This window comes from Halichoeres trimaculatus, unplaced genomic scaffold (assembly GCF_033239565.1).
Source record: "Halichoeres trimaculatus isolate MK-OKI-2021-1 unplaced genomic scaffold, fHalTri1.1 fHalTri1_scaffold_6, whole genome shotgun sequence".
In the NCBI taxonomy this organism is placed as follows: Eukaryota; Metazoa; Chordata; class Actinopteri; order Labriformes; family Labridae; genus Halichoeres; species Halichoeres trimaculatus.
This window is the reverse complement of record NW_027437184.1, coordinates 11,502,413-11,526,264: the sequence shown is the minus strand read 5'-3', so window position 1 is coordinate 11,526,264 and position 23,852 is coordinate 11,502,413. Positions and strand designations below refer to the sequence as shown.

The 23,852-nt window shown below is 40.3% G+C and overlaps 1 protein-coding gene across 1 annotated transcript in view; it reads right to left on the bottom strand.

The window, feature by feature from the left end:
• Positions 1-8,822: 8,822 nt before the first annotated feature.
• The window catches only part of grk6 (G protein-coupled receptor kinase 6), a 33,208-nt gene continuing 18,178 nt past the window's right edge, over positions 8,823-23,852 (bottom strand). The window contains exons 3-16 of the mRNA XM_074672362.1: positions 18,651-18,763; positions 17,201-17,278; positions 15,664-15,764; positions 14,247-14,339; positions 13,401-13,464; positions 12,287-12,427; positions 12,000-12,190; positions 11,883-11,920; positions 11,575-11,664; positions 11,287-11,495; positions 11,073-11,210; positions 9,876-10,013; positions 9,635-9,769; positions 8,823-9,419 (exon numbers count right to left, since the gene is read on the bottom strand). Of these exons, the coding sequence (XP_074528463.1) occupies positions 9,369-9,419; positions 9,635-9,769; positions 9,876-10,013; positions 11,073-11,210; positions 11,287-11,495; positions 11,575-11,664; positions 11,883-11,920; positions 12,000-12,190; positions 12,287-12,427; positions 13,401-13,464; positions 14,247-14,339; positions 15,664-15,764; positions 17,201-17,278; positions 18,651-18,763 (1,580 nt within the window). The 3' untranslated portion in view covers positions 8,823-9,368. The remainder of the gene's footprint in view (positions 9,420-9,634; positions 9,770-9,875; positions 10,014-11,072; positions 11,211-11,286; positions 11,496-11,574; positions 11,665-11,882; positions 11,921-11,999; positions 12,191-12,286; positions 12,428-13,400; positions 13,465-14,246; positions 14,340-15,663; positions 15,765-17,200; positions 17,279-18,650; positions 18,764-23,852) is intronic.

Genomic DNA, 23,852 nt, shown 5'->3' with positions numbered 1-23,852 from the left:
CAGGTTGGTAAATTAATGGCTGAAAGCACAAAATGCAGAATATGAGAAGAGAAAAATCAGGTAGCACTTTAGATTACAGCCCGCGTCTTACAGTGTAGTTTCCCGTCTCTTACAGTGTAGTTTCCTCAACTGTAGGGGTAACTCTTACACATGTACCTTGACATTTTGCGGTATCTATGGGGTAGTTACGCTCTCGTCTTACAGTGTAAGTCCTGGAGTCTTACAGTGTAGTTTCCTCAACTGTAGGGGTAACTCTCACACATGTACCATGACATTTTGCGGTACCTATCGGGTAGTTATGCTCGCGTCTTGTAAGTGTAAGTCCTGGAGTCTTACAGTGTAGTTTCCCTTGTCTTACCATGAGCTTATCAAAACAGTGTAATTTTCCTGGACATATGCTCTAACTATGCAAACCTTGATGTATCACTTCCTCATCAGCATGGATAAAGATTATGTAGACCAATGATAAAGTTAAAAGCTGTAATGTATTGATGAGTATGGGTTTCACATAATAATGATATTCAGACGTATAAAATATCTTTATTTTTTTATACACACAGAGACCCCACATTGTAATTCTCCTTTTAAGTTACTGATCCATTAAGATCACACTTGTCTTTGCTTACTGGCTAACTATCCAGTATTTTCTGTTATAAATTGCCTCTGTTCTTCGTTGATGTGTTGTAAGCATAGACTGTAAAAAAAAGTTGGGTTAGGGTTGGGTTGTAAGCATTTTGTATATAATTTCATTCAGGCAACTTAGAGGGCAGACCGGGGTCCTTAGGATTTTGCGTATTTGCGTTCATGCCTTTATGCGGGCAGCCTGGGGTCCTAAAAGTTGTATAGCCCGAACGGAGATTCCGCGATTGTTTAAAAGCATCTTCAAAACATCTTATAAGTTATCAGTGATGCATTCTTGAGGAAGTAAGTACTTTAATAGCTTACAAGTTATCTTTAAGGAGTGTTCAGAGGGGAATAAACATTTAGTTTGTTTGTTTATGTGGCAGGAATTTTGGTTCTTATTTCCCTTACGTTGCACTGCTAATGCTAAATAGCTAGTGGGCGCATCATTAACGTCTGGTAGACACTGTCTTTGATTCACCTTCTGTTATTTATTGTTTCAGATACCATGCACTGCCAGCCCTGTTGAGATGCACTACTGATAAGTGGCTGTTGGACGTTGATGTCACACACATTATTCATCCTCTTCGTTCATTCAATCTCCATGCATCCGGCCGTTGCTGTAATGCTGTTTCTGAAAGGATACATAAAAGACTGAACTGTGAACTGTGTATCTGCCTTTACTCTCTGACCGGAGTATCTGTGTGGATAAAGTGTCCAAGCATTATTCATCATAGAAACACAGATGTCAGTAGCTTCAACAGTTCCACTGCAACAACCCAGCACTTTACCTGTAACTACTGATCAACACCTGGAACTGGACTAGATTATAAAATGCACACTAGTAGAGGGTAGTTACACATTAAGTACAGCGAACAAGTGTGCACTTTAAAATCCAGCCCGGTTCCAGTTGTTGACCAGTAGTTACAGGTAAAGTAGTGGGTAGTTACACAGTAAGTAAAGCCAACAAGTGTGCACTTTATAATCCAGCCCGGTTCCAGTTGTTGACCAGTAGTTACAGGTAAAGTAGTGGGTAGTTACACAGTAAGTAAAGCCAACAAGTGTGCACTTTAAAATCCAGCCCGGTTCCAGTTGACCAGTAGTTACAGTAAAGTAGTGGGTTGTCGCAGTGGAAGTACTGGACAGTTAGACAGTAAGCAGATGCAAGTGTTAACTTAATGGCCGGGTTACTTAAAAGGTGAATTTCTATGTGGGGTCTCTGTGTGTTTAGAAAAATAAAGTTGTTTTTTTTTTACATCTGCAAGTCTTATTATTGTGTGAAACACATACTCATCAATACATTACAGTGTTTAGGTTCATCATTGGTCTACTTTATTCACAATACTGATTGTTAAGAGGAAGTGGCACATTAACAGCAAAAGCATATGCCCAGGAAAATTACACTGTTTTGATAAGTTCATGGTAAGACACGGGAAACTACACTGTAAGACTCCAGGACTAACACTGTAAGACGAGAGCGTAACTACCCCATAGATACCGCAAAATGTCAAGGTAGATGTGTGAGAGTTACCCCTACAGTTGAGGAAACTACACTGTAAGACTCCAGGACTTACACTGTAAGACGAGAGCGTAACTACCCGATAGGTACCGCAAAATGTCAAGGTAGATGTGTGAGAGTTACCCCTACAGTTGAGGAAACTACACTGTAAGAGACGGGAAACTACACTGTAAGACGCGGGCTGTAATCTAAAGTGCTACCAAAAATCACACTAAGTGTTCTAAACAGACTCAGAGACAGAGCAACGATTCTTCTAGTGAGATATCCAACGGGAGGATGAACCTCAGATTAAAAGGAGACATCAAAGGCAACAAAATGTTGAACATGAAGTAAACGAGAGGATTCACAGCTGACCAATCAAAGGTGTTTTAGTTGTTTCAGACCAAGCAGCAACCACCAGTACAAAAGTATGACGACTTAGCAACTTCACAAAAGTGATGAGCATTAAACCTAGCAGCTTTACTGGAGTTTGGAGGCTGACATTAAAGCAATGATTGATCCCCAGCACCCTCTGCTTCTCAATGAGCACCGCGTGTTATCCAAAACACTCACAGATGGACAGTCTTCCTCCCTTACATCTGATTCTGGGACAGCCAATAGCAACCCTCCTTCCTGAGGAGTTGCCAACACTTGAAGCCAGCTCTGTCCCAGCACTGGATCAGATAGGTTTTTATTCACGTAAACATGTCAGCTCACACTTGATCTACCTGGTTGCGGTCCTAGCTATGGCAGGTCATAGCCCTCAGGATTAGATACACAAGCCTCCCGGCTAAAATACACCAGATGCATCTGCAGTGCGTCTCCGTTCCCTTACAGCAAACAGATCAAATAGGTTTCGTTCAAATCAATGGGTCAACTCATTTGTGGTCCGTTGTGTTGCAGATAATACGCAGCCATCTACCTAAAAGCACCCAGTGACTTTCAAAATAAAACAGACTGTGTCAAAATCAGTGCATTTTAGCTTCAGTACAAAGACATACAGACATAATGAGTGGAGCCAGAACAGTCAACAGGTTTGAGGTTTTATAGCCCAACATGAATGAAGAGAGACTTATCAATGAAAGGGAAGTGCGGGAACTCCTCTGTTTAGTGACTCCAGCTGTCTGTCAGTCACGCTGCTTGTTGCACGCAGTGTACAGTGACAAACTCAGTCAAGATGCAGTGCAACGGAGTCGCACAGCAGACGTTTCTGGTGTACTTCAGGTGTTCTATTTCTGCTAGATGCTGGAACAGCATCAATTTAGCAAATCCAGCAGAACAGGAAGTCAGACACTGAAACCACCTAAAGTTGTCCACCAACTTTAAGTAAAAAACAAAGCATGTCGAAGCCAGATGGTATTTATCTTGACCATGCTGACAGACACACCATCTATGGTTTTTTGTTCATTCAGAACTGATAAACGTGAGAAGCGTCAGTGGGCTTGTAACAGAGAGGCTGTTCCCGCACTTGTTGAAATGACTCAGAATCTCAAAATAAACATGTCTACAGTATGGTATAAAAAAAATGTCTGAACACCTGATTTCTCTAATTGCACACTGTTGGGGGTGAATTATTGTCTAACTCAGCAATTTAGAAGATCACAAGTTGTCCAACTAAGGGCACAGCTCAGCTGATCAATAGGTGGGGGCCCTATAACTGTTGATGAGGAGACTCAAAGCCCACCCCACTGCCAATACTGCCCCTGTCGATGATTTACTTCAAAACTCAAAACTCTGTGCCAGAAAGTTCAATTTCTGTGGTCACCATTAGAGCAGTTCAGTGTTTGGAACAGCAACATGATAAGAAATACAAACAAACTGGAAAAAAAATCAAGACAGGAAAATAAGTACCTTCTTTTTGGCAATCTGCCTCTCATTCTCTAATTCTTCTACCTGTCCTTGCTCCTCTACCTCCCCATCTGCATCCATCTGGTCTTGAAATAGTCTCAAATTCAGTGACTCTTCTTTCTCTGCCTCTCCGATCAGCCTATCACGCTGACTAACTCTTCAGCCTGGATGCAGCTCTGCTTTGGCACCGTGGAGTCAGATTTTTGGCATCCAGACAGCTCGAGTGTTTTGGCTCTGGCTGAAATCCCCCCAACAAACGTGGATCGTTTGTTTCCCCTCTGACTGAGAGGAGAAAGGATGTAGTAACAGTTTATTTTTGGAGTCATCACTGAGCTGTTTGTTGCTCTCAGCAGGTGGAGAGAAACTCCACTCAGGAGTTCATCTGATGACATGGTTTCTGCTGTCAGAGTCTGGTCACACAGAGCTCAGGGACGCTTCCTGTCAGAGTGTAAACTGGAACCTCTGACCTGGAAACTCTAGGCCTGCCTCTGCTCATGACAGTTATTTTTTCCTATTCTACTTTTTAATGTTTTTTTATAAAGAGGGGGTATCCTGCTTTCTTATCCCAATCCTGGATGTTCAGACTGAGCATATGCAGATAAGTTTCAATTTCTCTTCTCTCTATGCACTCGTCTCTCTCATCACACACTGAATGGTGTTTACAAAAGCCCCAGGTTTTGGGGACTCGTTTTCTAAAGTGTGGTTTCTTATTTAGGGTTTTCTTTGATGCCTGTATGATCCCCACCTTTTTCTCTCCCAGCTCTCCACAATGAAAACCAGGTATGTATACTTAAGTTTCAATTTCTCTTCTCTCCATGCACGTTACAAATACACATTCTCTACATGCAAATTAAGTGGACTTTTATCCTGAAGTTTTTCTTAGAAAACCTGTAAAAGTAAGTCAATGATTTTTTTTGTTTATCTTAGCTCTAATGCTAACATTATGACATGACTGATTTGTAAAGCTAAGATGACATATTTTGCTAGGTAAATAAAGAAGTATGAGTACTATGAAGGATATCACAACATCCCTGCGAAGCTATGTTCATCATAGATGAAGTTAAAAAAAGCTGATCATGTACTTACTTTCACAATTTTTCTCTGTCTGTTGGGATAACTCACCTCTTTTAACTGCCGTTGTGGCTGTACTTCCATTGTGTCACTTTGTCGCTTTTGCATTCGTGTTTTGCTCTTGCATTTGTGTTGTGGCCTTTGCAAATCATCTGACACCCATCAGCCACCGTCCATTTGAGCCAAAAAATCAGAATTGGGTCACTTTCAACAAAGAGTGAACATAGCCAAGAACGGGGAGACGGGAGTCACACTCAATGACAACAAAAAATGAAAACCTGCTCACAAACTGCTTTAACATAAGACTGAAACACAGTCATTAATTTCCAACCGAGCAAGCAGGTCTGTCTGCAGTGCACAGAAAAACCACATATAAAAATGTAATTTGAGCAGCCTAACAATGATCAGATTTGAGCATTAAGACCTGCAGTGTGACGTAGACAAAGAGTTTCAGACAGAGGCTGCTTTTCAAGCTGTGAAGATAAATATAACTCCTGAAACACCAGGACTTGTAGAGTTGCTGTGAAGGAGGCACTTTTCTGGCTCTTGCTGAAAAATCCCTCACATGGACTCATGCAAGCAGAATGTTTCATTTCCCAGACATGGTGGATTAATGTTTCTGTTTAATTTAGCGAGTAATTCTCTCCCCAGATGAATCACTGAGGAGTTTATTATAAACAATACGTTTGAAATTTGCAGCTGATCCCCGGGTCTGTACGCCAGAAACCAAGTGTGCAGAGTCACTTGGTCAGATGTGAATGACTCAGAGAACCAAACAAACAAAAAAAAAGAACCCAAAGTGAACAACAAAAACCATTCAGAGTCGACGCTGTGCGTGGGATCTGACCCAGAGGAAGTGTTTGAGAGAGAAGACAAAGAAACAAAGAGAAAACCAGGGACTGAGTGGGATCAGGAGAGCGTCACAGAGAGATAGAGAGAGCTGACATCAATGCTGACACACTAACGGTGACAAATGTGTGTGAGTGGGTTAGAAAGTGTGAATGCATGAAGTCTGACCAAGATGTGACACAGCAACACACAGTCAGCTCACACACTCTCTGAACGAGCGGGAGTGTGTTCTCTGTTATCATCAGAAGTCAAACATGTTTAGGAGCAGAGATAAACTGAGGTTTGAATGGTTTACATCAAGTTTACACAGTCTCTTCCCGACGTTTTCACCACCACACACACACCACACCTGCTCAAACCTTCGCTGTCCACACTCACTGACTGCGAAACGTAAAGAAACTTCATGGGGCTCCTCATATTTTGACACTGAGAGGAGGAAGAGACTCGTCTTCTTCTTATTCAGCTAATTGTTTACGCCTACAACCAAATCAAAAGTAATGACTGCAAAGTGTCTGGGAGCAGAATCAGTCCTTTAGGTGATTTCATGAAGGGGAGATGATTGTTCCAGCTGAGTCTGTACACTTCATCTGAGAGGATGTACTCCTGTAATCAGGGGCCAATCACCTGCCTGCTCACCTGATCCTCTGAAACAGCAGCAGGGACTCATCACAACATACAGACATAAACACACTGAGAGGATGTGTTAGTGTGGGAGTGTGTGTGTTTGTTTGTGTGGGTGTTAGTCTTCTTACAGTTTCACATTAATCCTTTCTCGATTTATAGTTACCATGGTAATGCAGAGGAGGATGGAGGAGGAGACATGTTTACATAAACAGATCAACATTTTTCCTTCTCATGCATTTATTAAAACAAAAATAACTTTCAGACCCACGGCAGAGGAAGACCGCCTGGGTCAAAAACAACCAAGACATCAAAAATAAAAGTTGTAATGTTACAAGATTGAAGTGGACTTTATCTTGACTATATCTCAGCTTCAGTCTCATCACTTTATTAACCTTATCTCAACTTTAATCCTGTACCATGGCCACTCTATCTCTACTTTATCTCAACTTTAATCTCATTTTTTTATTCTTCATTACTCATCACTTATCTCAACTTTAATCTTGCAACATGACAACTTAATCTCAACTTTAATTTCATTACTTTACCTCTTCATCTCAACTTTAATCCTGTGAAATGAGTTCATCTCACCTTTATCTCGACTATATGCTTATCACAATTTTAATCTCATCACTTTTTTTTTCTTGATCTCTACTTCATCTTGACTGTATCTCAACTTTAATCCTGTAACATAACTCGACTTTATCTAGTGCTAATCACAATTTAAGTTTTATTGCTGTATTACTTTATCCTGACTTTTATATTCTAACTTTATCTACACTTCAGACTTGTCACTGAAATTTATTTAAACTTTAATCCCAAAACATTACGACTATATCGCGGCTTCAGTTGTGTTTCGTGACAACTTTATCTCAACTTTTCTCTCATTACTTTATTATTTATCTCCAATTTAATCTTGTAACATAAAGACTTAATCTCAACTTTATCTCTGCTTAATTTTGTTGCTGTCTTATTTTCTACCATAATGTTGTTCCTACTTATCACAACTCTAATCTCGTTATCCAATTATTTTATCTCAACTCTTATGTCATAACTGTACAGCTATATCTCAACTTTGTTTTTTTAATGTTAAAATTCTATCTCAGTTTTAAAATTACCGTATTTTGACTTAAGTTTGGTATAAGTATCCTAACGTTTTTATGCTTCTTTTTTAAAGTATTATTTTGACTTTGGTTTTATGTGTTACAACTTTTAACTTTAAGATTTTAAACTTTGTTCATGTTAACCCCTGCCTTAATCTTTGGTTGGTTAGACCTGTAAAGTCACACATTTATATTTTATTAAATACATATTTTATTAGACAACTATTGTTTTTCCATTAATAAGAAAAATTAAATCAATTAAAAGTTGTTTAAAGGGCGCAGATCCCTGTCTTGGTTGAAAGTTCAGTGTCCTTCAGCAGATTAACTCTTTAATGTCTGCATAACCCTACACTCCTTCCCCAGCAGTGCTCTGACTGTTCTTCATGCTGTGAATCAGCCTCTGTTTCATTCACCATCTGTAACCAAACACCCGAACCACCCGAACAGCAGAACCACTCTGAAGACGAACATCTCGTCCCTCAAAAATAATGAGCGAGGATCGTTTTAGAGGCTCTGTGATGGATTTCCAGAGGACGAGGAGTCCTGCTGAGCTTCATCTCTCATCAGAGGAGCTTTCGTAACAGGTGAAATGAAGTGCAATTAGCCAAAAGGGCAGAGAACAAGAAATACTCAGAGCCGCTGAAGAAATGTTGAAGAGTGAATTAACATCTCCAAGAGAGGGAGAGCTGCTCTGCTTTTTCTGTCCTGCATTAACCATCTGGTTTCCCTCCCTCTTTTTTGAACCACTTCTTCAAGTCTTCCCCTTGTCCTCTGACCAACTCACTGAACAGACTGTGTTGTTTTCACTCTCAACCACTCATCTGTCTTCTTCTCACCTGCGTCATCTTTTCATACAGCAGAAATGTCAAAGCTAATGTCAGCGTGACATCCTGAGCCCGAGCAGAGAGGATCATTAAAAGCTTTTAAAGGCACTTTTTAGAATAAATCTTCCTCTATTAATTGTTTTGAAATTTTCCCTCTGTGAAGAGAATGTAACATTTCCTTAAAGGGACGGTGCTTTGTTTTTAAGAGGAGTAGATGCTCTGTTTAAGTCTCAGATAGATTCAGGGATTTCTGCGCCACACAAATATATGAACATGATACAAAAACATCTGCAGGAAGAGAAAACGTCACTCCACAGCCATAAAATCCAAGCCTAAATAAAAATCAAACTTTTATTAAAAGACTTAAATAGAAGAAAAACAAGCTGAGGTTTGTCACAGCAGGATGGAGGGCGAAGGAGGAGGAAAAGTGGTCACAGTTCATGAGCTGAAAGTCACTGGTTTGATTCCCTGGACAAAGTAAAGAGACAAGAGGAATGCTCAGTCCTCCCTTTAGTAACCACTGTCAGGGTGCCCTCCAGCAAGGCACTTCTTACAGCAGGCAGCTGCCCCTGACGGGCTGCGGCGGCTCTGCGTCGGAAACACGGACGAGTGTAAGAGCAGGAATGTGAATGAAAAAAAACAGAAGAAGTTCCCTGGATGAAAAAATAAAAATTAAAGAACCTGTTTGTCTTCTCTCCCATCTGCACATTTTTCTATTTAAATAACATTTAACATTGTTATGGCTATGCTGAAAATATACATTCTGACATTTAGAGAGAGCACGGTCTTCAAAATACAAATGTGCAAAAGTTGTAAACAAATAAGATCCTGTGTGTGTGTGTGTGTGTGTGTGTGTGTGTGTGTGTGTGTGTGTGTGTGTGTGTGTGTGTGTGTGTGTGTGTGTGTGTGTGTGTGTGTGTGTGTGTGTGTTTGTCACAGCCTAGTGGGCTCCTCATCGCTGTCACTGCAGTTACCACAGCAGTCCTATGAAGGGAGACAGAGAGCACACAGTAATCAGAGTGAACCTACAGAAACACACGTGAAGAAGTGTTATGGTCTTACAGATGTCATTCTGTTTTTGTGATCTCATTCTGCTGCTTTGGGTAAATCCTGCACTGCAGTGATTTTGTATTTTGTTGGGAAGAAACACTATCTTCATCTTTAGCACTTGTCCATCTATGTTTTCTGTGTTCACTGACCTGTCTGCCAAAAAGCCGCTGCAGCAGTCCCTGTTTGGGGGGAGGGGACGGCTGTCCTCTCCAGTCCAGGTCAGGAGGAACTGTCCCATCCTGGTGGAAAACATTCAGCTCTAAAAAGCACTCTGTCTCGATCATCTGTGGGAAAAAGAACCAGATGTCATATCTCTGGCTCATGTGAAACAAGAGGAACATCACCCTGCAGATTTACAGATTTAAAGATAAAGCTGTTAGTGTTTTTTACCTCGTCCTGCCAGGGGATGGAGACGCTTCCCGTGGACACTTTGCTGTAGAAAGAATCGTCTTTGGGCTCCAGCTCCACTCCTTTCACCGTGGAGAACTGCTCGATGTCCAACACGTCTTTGCAGTAGATTGCCTGTGGCTGAAACACACACACACACACACACACACACACACAAACACACACAAACTCCTCATGAACACATCTTCATTTACAGCTGTTCATCTACAGAGACTGTACATTGGAAGGTGCAGAAATATTCCATGCAAAAGTGTTTTTGTCTCCATACACAGTCTGAGAGAACATTGCTTTTACATTTCACACTTAATTGCTCTGACAAAATTCTATTGTTTTGATATCATTCTCGGTTTATTGCTATAATAATTGCTTTATTCACATTCTGTTGCTTTGATGTAATAAACAATTAATAGAATTCAATTGTTCTGGTCTTATTCTATAGTTTCAACATTATTCTAATGTCTATTGTTTTATTTTGATTTCATTTTATTATTTTGATACCATTCTCATGTTTTAATCGTTATTTTTTTTTTAAATCTCATTTTACTTTCTTGATAACATACTGTTTGATCTTGTTCTACTTTTATGGTATTATTCTATTCTGATAACATTTTGTTGTTTGAAAACATTCAATTGCTTTGAATTAATTCGAATGCTTTGATATTCTAATGTTTTGAATTCTTTTCACTGTTTTGATCGTGGGTTTTTTAATCTCATTCTATTGTTTTAAAAAACATTCTATTGTCTTTATCAGTTTTATTTGTTACAACTACATTCTATTGCTTTAATTTTATTCTATTGCTTTGATGTAATTTAGATGCTTTGATAACATTCTATTATTCTGGTCTTATTTTATTGTTTCAATAACTTTCTAATGTTTTAATATCATTTTATTGTTCTGACATCATTCTATTATTTTGATGTCTTTCTATCGTTCTGACTTAATTTCATTGTATTGATAGCATAACATTGTTTAGTTCCTACTGTTTTTTTTTCGTGATTGTTATTATTATTTTTAATATCTTCCACTGTTTCTAAGCTAAACCACAAAAAAATTTTGAACTAAGTCCACAAAGTCAGATTAATAAAGCTATTTTAGGGAATTTTTGTGACTTTCCTGAATCCATCAGTCTTAGCTTTGTCCCACTCTTTGGATCTGAAAATCCATGGTGGTGGACTTACATCTGGAATGAAAGGTGCCTGCAGCATGCCGGCCTCCAGCCGTTTGAAGTTAATGGGTCTGAAGATTGGATGAGCTTTGACCTCGGAGGCCCCTTCACCCTGACAGCCCAGTCGCTGTGACGGGTCTTTGGCCAAAAGCTGAAGGATCAGAAATTATAAGAAACAGGAAGTGACAACACTAACCAGTGACTGCAGTAGCTTGTCATCCACTCACCATTTTACAGATTGACTTTGCGTCTTCAGAGAATTTGCTGGAATACTCCTCCTCCACGTCCTTCACCAGTCGCTCCACCTCCTCCCTCTTGATCTTCTTCTTCCTCTGCTGGAAGGGGGACTGACCCTCAATCATCTCGTACAGCAGGCATCCCAGAGCCCACCAGTCCGGACTGAAGGTGTATCGCTCGTTCTTCACCACCTCCGGAGCTGCAGCGACACATGTCAGACCATCACTCTACGAAGTCAAGACTCACAGAAATCAATCTCATAGAGGATTATCACTCACCCATGTACCCCACAGTTCCCACTCGACCTTTAATGGTCTGTTCCTCTGGGACATGAACTGCCAAACCCAGGTCTGATATTCTGATGTGACCTGGAAAAAAAACGACTATCCTGTCAGTCAAAGTTACATTTTCCCAAGTGGAGCTATTGTTTTGCAGAGGTAAGGTTTCTCTGCAGGACTTGGGCTTCCAACAACATAAGAGGCATTCAACTGGAGTCAGAGCGCCCTCTGGTGGCTGATGGTGGAAAGTGCTCTCACATACTGCTTTTAAACATAGTGTCTAACTTGTTCCTGTAAGTATTTCTCACCATGGTCATCCAGCAGGATGTTTTCAGGTTTAAGGTCCCTGTGAGACAGAAAGAGGGGTTAAAAAGTGAAGATGACGCATACAAATCAAAGACGATGTTTGCTCTAAATCTGCCAACCTGTAGACAATCCGCTCTCGGTGCAGGTCCTCCAGCCCACAGCAGATCTCTGCAGAGTAAAACACAGCTCTCGTCTCCTCGAAACCCGCCTCGCCCATGTGATAGATGTGGAACTTCAGGTCTCCTCCGTTCATCAGTGTCAACACAAGGCAGAGAGCATCCTTGGTCTCGTAGGCGTACGCTAAACTCACCTGCAGATATGAGAAGTCAAATGTCTCCTCTCAGTCCAATTCTCCTTAAAACTAAGTAAAGGTAAACAAAGTTAACACTCTTTAAAGCACTCTTACAACAAATCTGCTGTTGACTTTCTCCAGAATCTGCTTCTCATTCAGTGCCATGGACTCTCCTTTCCTCTTCTTTATCCTCTTCTTCTCTAGTTTCTTGCAGGCATACATCTTCCCTGTGGCCCGTACCTGACACGCACACACCTGAAACAAAGACGGATAAAGAGTTAACAGACTGTGTAGGAGGGGGGCTACCTGATAGTGATGGTGCTGCTAAATTCCTCTTAGTAAAATCAGTTTTTGATGCTTATAAATATCTCAAAGTCTGGCTGAGGAGTGTTAGTATGGGTTGAAATATTCTACCAGCCTTTATGAAAGGAGTATTTCAGTGTTTGTACGTGTGGTTTTATTAACTGCACTTGTGATTGTTCCAGCAATAAAAGATCAGCTTGACTTCTTTTGATGAAAAACAGCACGCAGGCTGAACCATGAAGACCACGTGCTCCGACATATCTGTAGGCTAACGTGACAACAAGTAAACACTGTCAGTTTGTAAGTAGTTTAGTAGCCGTTTATTATTACTCTCAAGTTTGAACAGACCACTGCAGAATAACTGCTGACTGTGGTTTTGAATGAACATTATAACAAACAGCTTAGCCCTTATGTTATTGAGTGATACAGCCCAAGCTAAAGGCTAATTAGCCTTTAGCTTGGGCTGTAATTAGCCTTAAGCTCAAGCTGTATCACTCTCCTGTTTATCTTTCTTTTGCTCTTCTGTCCTTTTTCTGTCTGACAGTTAGACTCCTGTGTCCACCAACACTACAAAATTACTCATAAAAATTGTTTTTAGCAGCAAAAGACAGGTCTCTGTGTTTTATCTCTTCTCACTACTAAACTTTGTCAGCCGGTGTGGTGTTGTCATAGAGACCTAGGTCTCTATAACTAGGTGTAGCTGGACGTGCCATAGATCAATCCGGTCCTGGTCGCCCCAAACTGTAAGCTTAGAAGTAGCAATATAAAATAACCTGTAACCAGCAATATTGGTGCTGATAATCTCATTTTTAAGTGTGGATTACGATCAGGCATATATCTAGAAGTGAGCCTTTTTCAAAATCACTTTCAAACTCCTCACAGCCCCTTTAAAGTAAAAAGAAGTTAAAAAAAATAAAACACTCACCTCTCCAAAGCCTCCTTTCCCTAAAACTCTGTACTGTCGAAATGTGTTTTTTGTCACTGGTTGTCTGTTGAACACAAAAAGAGACATAGTTTTTAGAAATCGAACCACCCATAGGAAATTTTGGAAAGATTGTGACTAAGGACCTTATCTCAAAAAAGTTTTCTTTTATTAATTGAAAAAGGTGAAATAAGGTGAAAAAAGGAGAGAAGGAGGCCCTTTATCTGTTGTTTTGTTTATCTTTCTGAGCTAATGCCGACTCCTGGGTGACTCCTGGGTGACTCCCTTCTCTTTAGGTTTTCATCCAGGTCACAAAGCACAGGTCGTATCAGCCGGTTTATGAAGAGCGTGAGTTTAACAGATGGTGTAGACAGAATATTTACATCAGCACCTGAAGCTGGGTCTGGGATCCCTCACAGTCTCCTGATGAGACGCAGACCCACTAGAACTTTCTCTTTCTGTAAACAAACCTGATAAATCTCCTAACAACCGTTTTCTGTGATGAGAGATTTATTTCTCTAACAACAAAGGAGGTCAGAATCACCGGCGTCTCAATTCTCAAACAAAAGCTTCTTCAGCCACTTATCTCGCTCACTGTGAGACTTTTCCATTTTGCAATCTTGAACTGAGCCGTGACGTACGTGGTGCTGATATCACTCAGAGGCTCAGTGATTGCGTGGTTCTTCCCTGATGAGGACACAGGAGTGAGGAAACTCTCTGAGCGTGTCCTGACCTGAAAGCCAGAGTTGACTCCGAGCGAGCTCTGAAGTTCAGTGTGTGTGAGGAAGTTAAGAGAAGAAAGCAGCAGGGACACATGAAGACGAGATGAAGATGATGGTTTAATGTTACCTCTCCAGCCACTTCCACTGGAGGAACCTGTTGTAGTACATGCTGTCGAGGTAGTCTGCAAACGGCGCCACGCTCAGGAAGTCGTGGATCAATCTGGGACAAAAACAACAAACAGCTTCAGCAGGAATAATGAACCCTTATTTTAACAGATTTATGAGGTTTTAACTCTTAAAAAAGTGTAAAGCTTTAGAAAGAGTTGCCAGCTGGACTAATGGTTTGCACACACATTCTGTCAGAGGCTTGTTGTCTTCCAAAAATACCTCAAAACAAAGGGTTTGGGGATTAAAAAAAACAGATATTTCTGTTTCTATCACTTACTGTTGTAAACAAAAGCTTTTTGGCTTTTTATTAAAGATGAACTCAACTTTGATTCAAGTAGTGCACAAAAACTTTGGTTCCCCTGGTTCCCAAAGCCAAGGACCCTCATCTAGTCCCGGATTTAAATGACTGTTCATGCCTTTTTCAGGTTTATTTTGGGGCTGATTTCATCTGGAGAGGATGGGGAACTGAGTAGGAAACCAAAAGAGGAAAAAGGAGAGTGATATGGCTTTGACTCAAAGCAGAGCGCCAGCTTGTGGACGGGCTGTGATAAGCTCTGATGCCACCAAGCGGTCCAGTATGGATCAGTATAGTTTGGCACAGGCTGGATCGGTAAAGCCTGATCCTTTTTGCGTTTCCACAGCCAAGTGTGCCCTTCTTGGTAAGTGGCGTGTAAGCTTGATGGTGACAGTTACGAATTAGCGTGACGGCACAGCAGTGCAACACAGTGTACCCTACAAATTAATCCACTGAAGAAGAAAAACGTGACATAAACAAAGAGCAATGATGGAAGACATCCAGCAATTTGTCTTCTTTGTGATTGCCATGTGGCTCTTTGTTCCAAAGCGCAATCAAGCTTTGTTTCAGAGAGGGCTGTGTGCTGCCAGAAGAAATACAGCAAGTGGTGATTCTTTCGACCAATCAAAGGACTGCAGTGTTTCTAGCTCCACCTTCTGGGGTTGGCTTGGTATGTCTGGCACCCCAACAGAAGGGTCCCAAAGTGGGACGGTACGGGTCAGTGATTTGGGGAACTGTCCTGGTTTACTCTTCTGTCCTTTTTTCTGTCTGACAGTTAGGCTTCTGTGTCCACCATCTCTACAAAATGAATCAAAGTAATCATTTTCAGCAGAGATGATGATGATGATAATTTCATTTTAAGTTGTGGGTTACAAAATCTAGAAAAGAGTTTTTCAAGATCGCTTAGATTTTCCTCACAGTCTCTTTAAATTGTACTCCAAGTGAAACCAAAGTCCTGCCTCAAAATTTTAACAAATGTAAACAAATATTCATGCCAATGAAAAGCCTTAAATTTGCAGAAAGCAGATGTTCAACATGAAGTTTCTGATAACAGAGATGAATTCCCCCTTCCTGCTCTCACTTGGTACAGTCCTTGAAGAGCTCCTTGCAGGCCTCGTGCTGGAGCCTCTCTGTGCACTGAGCCATCATGGCCTCCTCCACCTCAGGCACGTGCTCCTCTGACTGAAATAAAACAAAAACACCAGCTCCAGGTGAACAAAGGTGACTCAACTGAGAAGAGCCGGACAAACTGGGTTTATGACTGTGATGATTGTTTTACTCTCTGCAGACGTCTGCACGCTCAGACATGTATGTTCACTGAGACATGAAGCTCAGAGATTTATGAGGAACAGAGCAGAAACTTTAGCCCGGCTGGAGTGGTTTCTTACTTTTTATTTGACACATTTTCACAATAACAATACGTCAAAAACATCCTGCCCGGGTCCTAAATACTACGGTTGAGGAAAATCTGTAAAACAATCTGACATTTTGACATTTACGCACTCTCATAAATATGTTTCCTACAAATGGAATAACCAGATACCAGCCTCTCAAGCAAAGTTTTCCTCGCTCACGAGCAAAGTTTTGATCACGCATGAGAGACGTTTCTGTTGCTCAGGACAGTAGTTGAATAAAGTGATAATACAAAGATCGAACTTTTTCTTTCACGTTACTCGGCGAATGAAATGCACCACCTTAAAGGTCAAAATGACATTTGACCTTTGTGATTCTTTTTGTGTTCCTTTGTGACATAAAATTTTGTACTTATCAGATCTTGAAGCCACCAAAAGATAGGCAGTAAGGCACTGGTTGGTCTCAGGAGCACACCTTATTTTGTTTTAGGACGAAAAAACTTCTAATGTGTTCAGGAAAACTTTCCCGGGAAAAATTTGAGCACATGAAGTTTCCTGCGCTCACAAGAAAGTTTTACATTAGCACAGAAACACAGAAAACTTCATTGTAACAACAGAAAACTTTGTGTGAGTACAGATAGTTTTCTCGAGAACGTGGAAAACTCGTAATTGTCTCCTCTCAGTCATGTGTTCTGGGCCTGAACCAACTAATAAAATTAAATGAACGAAAATGAGGCAACAATGAAATGAAGTCACATCTAGTTGGCACACTCCTTGTCCTTGTCTCTTATTTGTGTTTTTGGAAAAACTCCCGTACTCCCATAAAAAAATTTTAGACAGAAAACTTTCTTGTAAGTAAGAAAACTTTCCTATGTGCTCAAAAAGATTTCTCTCTATGACGATGGACATGAAAAACTTGCTTGCTCACAGGAAAGTTTTTTGTTAGCACAGAAAACTTTCACATGCCAGAAAACAAAAAAACAAAAACAATTCTCGGGAACATGTTAAACTTTGCTGTGTTCACAGCAAACTTTGCTGTGTTCACAGCAAGATTTCAAAAACTTCAGACCATATCTGAAAGTCATAACAAGGCTTTTCAGGTTAAAAGATTTCTGTTAGAGGATCTTGTGAGAGGCATTATCTCAGTTTCCAAACAATCACTTCCTAACTTCTTTTTCTCAGCTCACCTTGGACTGAACTGCTTTATGGTAAAATCATGAAGAGAGTTTTAAACAGCTGGACAGAGGTCAGGTAAGCAGTGTTCACCTTTGGGTTGAAGTATTTGTCGATGAGCTCCTGACCACACTCCTTTCTCTTCTCATCTGGAGTCACCTCGTACTCGGCCTGCAGGAGAGAAACATAAGAGGAAACTTGAGTTATGTTGATTTTTGCTCTGCTGTAACTCTATCTCTGTGTTTGCCTCCTCTGATTGTTGTGATCTTCTGTTTCTCTCTGAGTGGCTGGACAGTAAACCGAGCCGACTGGAAAACTCCAGAGTGCTTCCTCTCAGCGTAAGCTAACGCTAAGTGACAGCGGAGGGCGGGTCGGATCTTATTTGGCTCTCTGAGGAAGCAGCTGCGGAGGTGGGGGGATGGAGATAATTGCCTTGTATGAGAGTTGTATCCGCCGGACGAGTGAAAGCTGGACTGATGGTCAGTCTGAGTGGAGCCGTGATGTGTTTACAGACAGATGCATGATGCCTTCACTGACCTCACGTTGTCTGCTCTCACTGACTGCAGATGTTTACATTCTAAATCAGACTATATCTATTATTTTTTACATATTAATTGTGTTTTTTTGTTCTTTGATCCTTTTACCTCTGTTCCACATGAAAACAGAAACACTCAGATCTGAAGTTTTCATTCTCCTCATTCTTTCCTCCCTAAATTCCTCCTCCTGCTTCACCTCTTCAAACCTCTATGCTTCTCCTTTTCTACCACAGGTCCGTCTCCTCCTTCTCTTTCCTTGCTTCCTCTTCTCCTACTCCTATTCTGCTTTTTCCTTTTTTCTTTTTCACCTCTTCAACTATCTATGCTTCTCCTTATCTGGTCTTTATCTTCTCTTTCGTTCTTCTTTTCTTACTTCTTCCCCTTTTCCTTCCACTTGAACTCCAGCTCCATTCTTTCACCTTCTTACACTTCTTCTTGTCCAATCGTCCTCCTGGTAGTCCTTCAAGTATCCCCTTACTTCTGTCCCTAACCTTGTCTTCTTCCCAATCTTACTCCTCCTCCTCCTCTTTTGCCTTCTGCACCAACTTTTTATGCTTCTTCCTCTTCTTCCTCTCTTGTCTTTTACCCTCCTCCCTCTGTGTGCTCTTCCATCTCTCTTTTTTCCCCCATCTCTTTATCTCCCAGTTCTTACCCCCAATTCATCATGAATTCATACACACATTCATAAATCCTTTTTTTCCTTCATCAGATAATTTCTAATTTCACTCTTAAGTTGTGACAATATTTTAAGAGTGTTTGATCCTTTTTTTTACGATAATTCACTGCCAAGACTTTTCTCCGTTGTCCTTTCACTTCCACTAGACTGTCTTTTCTGTCTTTGGAGCAGAAAGATGTCAAGGTTAGAAAAAAAAAAATCAAAAAACACATTTTTCTCCCTTCTGTCCTTCTCAGACTGGAATTCTGCAGCACTTCGAGGAAAAACGAAAGACAAGTCCTTGAGACCCTGGCTCAAACTCTTTTTTCCCACACACACACACACTGCTTACCACAGCGTCCAGGAACTTGACGCAGCGTCTCAGTTCAGGTCGTGTTTCGCAGAATTGTCTGAAGAGTAATCGTCCGATGGGCTGCCGCTCACACAGGCTGCTGTAGTCCTTCTCTACAAACACAAACACAAAACAACTTTTTATTAAAAAAGACATTTAGTTTAAATATTTCTCAAATTCAAGTACAATAACACATGAGTGAATGAAACAAACATTTCATAAAAAATTTACAAGCTTCTAAACAAAAAGGAGTAAAACAAAACAAAAATCAAAAAACAAACCCGATATCAATAAAAAGGGCAGTCTAAGAACTGAAGAAGTCCTAAAAGTCTTTTAAACACATTGACAAAAGATTGGATTAAATGTACAAAATGCAACAAAAAGATAAAATGAGCTGCGTGTCCCTGAAGGCCAACCACAAAAAACATTTGACTAATTGTAAAATATGGATAACTGAAAACAGTTAATAGTTTATTGACCAAAAAAAATGTATATCACTGAATGAAAAAAAAAAACACTCACTGCAAAGATATTTCAACAAACTCAAAAATATTTTACTTACTGCAATCAAGCACATTTTTCTATAAATGCAAAAATATTTTACTTAAAGGGCAACTGCGTTTTTTTGACACCTGGACCTTATTTATAGGTGTGTGCATGCTCATATACTCACTCAGACAAACATTGTGCAGCTCGGAGTCTTTCAGAAGTTATTTAGATCCAACCGATTTTAGCCGCACTTAGCGGGGGCCACGGCAAGGGAGCTTCAGCGCGGGACATAATCTCTGCAAAATTGCTCATTTCGGCTATATTTTTTCATCCATCGCTATCCATTGTTATCACAAACACACTCCTCTTCTGTTGCCATAGGTGAACACTGTCCACAAGCGCACCACTAGTTCGTGGACGTGCTCCTGTTTGTTGTTCTCGAGCCAGCTCTTCGTCTCTCTCCCTGCATCCTTCTTTCATGGAGCCCCTCGTTCATGTACTCAGGCTCAAACCGGTAAGGACAACCGTCAAACGTTTGTTTACCAGGTCAGCTCTGGGTCAGCTGACCCACCTGAAGACGGTAGACGAGCTGACTTTATGATAACACTGGCGATGGACGAAAAAATATAGCCGAAATGAGCGATTTTGCAGAGATTATGTCCCGCGCTGAAGCTCCCTTGCCGTGGCCCTTGCTAAGTGCGGCTAAAATCGGTTGGATCTAAATAACTTCTGAAGGACTCCAAGCTGCACGATGTTTGTCTGAGTGAGTATATGAGCATGCACACACACTAAGGTCCAGGTGTCAAAAAACCGGAGTTGCCCTTTAAATAAATAAAACTTTACACACAAAAACATTTCAACAAAAAATCCTTTCACAAAAAGAAACTTGAGTATTTGGATAAAAAAAATCAACAGCAAAATTTTGTTTATTCAACACCATTAAACAAAGTCCAAAAACAGTTAATCAAGAAGAAAATTTAAAGGTTCTTTTAAAATCTATTTCAAATTCATGCAATATGTACAAAAAAGTTTTAAATAAAAGCTAAAATATTTCATGAAACACAAGAATATGACTTAATACCAGAAATTCTCACTTAATGTTTAAAAAGCATTTACCAAATAAAAAACTGAAACTGGATAACAAAAAAAAGGTGAGACCAAAGTGCTTAGAGCTCCCCCTACTGTCCAGTGGCAGCCAAAAAGCTTCAAACCAGCATCTTCAAATCACGCAAAAGAAGACTTCTCACTTGGGAGTATTTTTTTTTCTGTTGAGTTCAGTCAGGATCACTCTCTTCGCCCTTTCATGAGCTTGTGTGGAAGGGCACAGCATATCTTTCCTTTCTTTTATATGCATACATAAAAAACCAAGGCAGGGACAGCAGCAGCAAAGATCCCTTAAGTATGGGGGCATTTTTTTTCAATCTTAACTTTCGTAGAAGATTTATGTATCACTACAAGCCTTTCGCTTCACGAAAAATCAAAGACTTAAGAGTAAAAGACTAAAACTATGAGCAGCGTTAGATCATAAGGACACGTTTACCATCGTTTCAATGTGCGGTAGATCTACATGCAGAATAAAGTCATTTGAATGTCTGCAAATAGCCCTAGAGTCCATAAACCTGAACCAGTCTGTGTGGGAGGTTTCTGAGATCTTTATGTCCATGGCTGTTTGAGCTCATGTGTCCACTCGTGCTTCAGGACAAAATAACGACTCCAAGGAAATGTGATTTGCATGAGTGACTCATGTGGATGCAAAGTGAGTCAGGAAGACAAACAAATGTGATTCAGAGAGAGCAGGGAGGTTACGGTCATCGAAAGAAGAGAGCAAAAAGATCTGCAGAAGAAGGAGTCTGGTCTGAAATGAGACTTTAACTGAGAAAACAAAGAAGAGTCAGCATGAACATGCAGCAGTTCATGATATCTAAAATGAAACTGACAGGAGAATGTCTTCAACAGCAGACTGCTTATGGTTCATTGTTATCTTCAGATTCTGTTTGCCACGTGCACATTTGCATTTTCAACAAAGATGCTTTGAATGTCTCAGAAATTTGCTTTGCGTGTTCAATGTTTGGATCTTCAGAGGTTCAAACACTCAGTGGCTCAAAATGCACTTTTATTCCACCTTGTCTTTGTGTTGGGTTTTCCTGTTTTCCCTAAACTTGTTTTATGTTGGATTGGTAGGTCCCCTCTTGTTTTCAGTCCCTCCTTGACTCATGCACTGATCAGACACGACTCGGGTGGAGTGTTCCTTTAATTGTTTTTTATTAATGTTTTCTCGTCCTGTTAATGAGTCATTTCCCATTCACTCAGGTTCTGCTTGGCTTTTTCTCACTGGGAGTTTTCCGGGCTCCATCTATCCTCTTCTATTCTGCTCTGAAATACTTAAACTGTACATCTGCAGAATGAGCAGAGCTGAAGAGGTCAAAAATCAGGGACAGGTGATAATGTGTGTAATCTAAATACATCAAGCACAGCAGATTCAATCTAAGCACATCAGTAGGGTGACTCTTTTACATTGTGTGCACCATTTCCTGGGCTTACTCTAACAATTGTCTTCTTGCAGCAGTATTTTGTTCTGTTTTTGCACAGTGTGCAGATTGCATGACTCTTTTTTCAACTCCCTGATGTCTACAAAATGCTGTTTCAGTTTTGCTCGTAGAGGATCAAGTTTCTCATCCGTAGTTGCTCAGTTTCATTTGAAACATCTCTGCATGACATGGTTTGGCTTTTGCTGTTACCTACTGGCTTTTTTGTCCTGCATTGCAAAAAAATGTTTCATATCAGTTCTGTATTATTTGCATGCAGTTTGCTTTAAACTGCATTTATTTACAAAGTGCACAAGGTTTTTAGAAGAGGAGGCTGCCACTCTTTAAACCGAAGATGAAGCATTTTGCACGTATATTTTAAAACAAGTAGATTTTACTGTTTTTAGAAATAAGATTTAAATGCATATTCATTTTGAAAAAAACCTGAAAAGTTGTATAAAACGAATTTTGAAAATGTACTAACTGCATTGTTTTGCACTGACATGCAGGTATCTGATCATAAACCACACAGCAAGATGGAGACGTGTTTATTATGTGGGTTGTTAAAGTCAGGAGAAAGGAGGATAAATAAGGAGAGAGCAGAAGAAGAACAAAATGAAAAGAGAACTTGTTTTTTTAAAGAAGGAAGTTAACGGTTTCCTGAAGTCTTTCTTAAGATTCCCTCCCACTCAGCTCTCTCCTCCCCCTGCTTCAGAAAGACCAACGGTCAAAATAATCTATGTTTCTGTCTTTTTTTTAATGCACGCTTTCTTATCTTTAAATATTTACTCCTTTTTCCTAAACTCGATTGGTTTTTCTTCTGCAAAAATCAGTTGTTGGAGGTCTCGTGTGGTTTCGTGCAGATACTTGTTGAACTTCCTGCCTGCGTCTGTGACGGTGTGTTTTCATCTGAACTCATTCAAATCTCAGAGTGTTTTCATCGCACCTTTCAGGAAAGAGATGCCACAACTGTAAAGAAGCTCTCGTGAACAGAGAGAAAAGAAAAAAAACACACTGACTCTTTCCAACACTGTTGAACACTGTTGAGCAAAAATGTTGTATTGTGCTGCAAACAACATTAAAGGGACTGTGACGAGTTTCTTAGTTATCTAGAAAAGGTCTCCTTTCTGGATATATTCCTGACTATTATCCACAATTTAAAATGAAATTATCAGCCCCAATATTGGTTATTCCTAAATGCTAAATCTTATTTCCCTGATCTGGTTGGACAGGACTGTTGTTTTATGGCACAACGAAGTCTGTACTACAACACCACGCCAGCCGATGAAGTTTAGTAGTGAGAGGAGAGATCTGATTTTTCTCTGCTGAAGACAGTTTCTGTGATTAATTTTGTAGTGATGGTGGACAGAGCCTTACTGTCAGACAGAAAAAGGACAGAGGAACAGAAGAAAGCTAAACAGCAGAGTGATAGAGCATGAGCTACAGGCTAAAACGCAAGTTAAACTGTAGGAGTACAGCAAAAAACTGAAATATCATCAAGTCTTTATGTCTTATTTTCAGTAAAAAAATGACTTTTCAGACTTAACATCAGCCACATTCACCTTACCAGTCCAAATTTTTTTTTCAAGTTATGTCACAGCGCCGCTATCTATTACCTGCTCGTAAAACAGATTCTTCTATGTTGTTCCTCTCCTCTGTGATCAGATTGCTGAATGCATCTTTAATAACTTTTTTTATCTGCATACACATTACAGACATGCCTCAGAGCACCAGGCTGCCAGAGGCACAACATATCGCTGGTTACTAAATTACAGTACAAACTAACAGTGTTTGCCTATTGACACATTTCAAACTAGAGCTCTACGTAATTGTTGATAAATACTTAACTTCGTTGCGTTATATCTCGTAAAAAGATTTCTCGAACAAAGTAGAGTTTAAAAAAAGATCTGAAGTGCAGATGGCCAAGCAGTCTTGGTCAGACTTCATGAGCTTCACTTTAACGCGGGTGGCCCAGGTTTGAATCCACCCTGTGGCCTCTTTCCTGCATGCCACTCCCTACTCTTACACTGTTTTCTGATCTATCCACCGTCCCCTCCTCTCTGAATAAAGGCATAAAGAAAACCCCAAAATTAACTTAAAATTAACTCAAACTTAGAAAAAATGATCTGATCTCCATTCATTTACAAAACAAACACCAGCCTTGTTAACTCTGGGCCGAAGGTGTCGC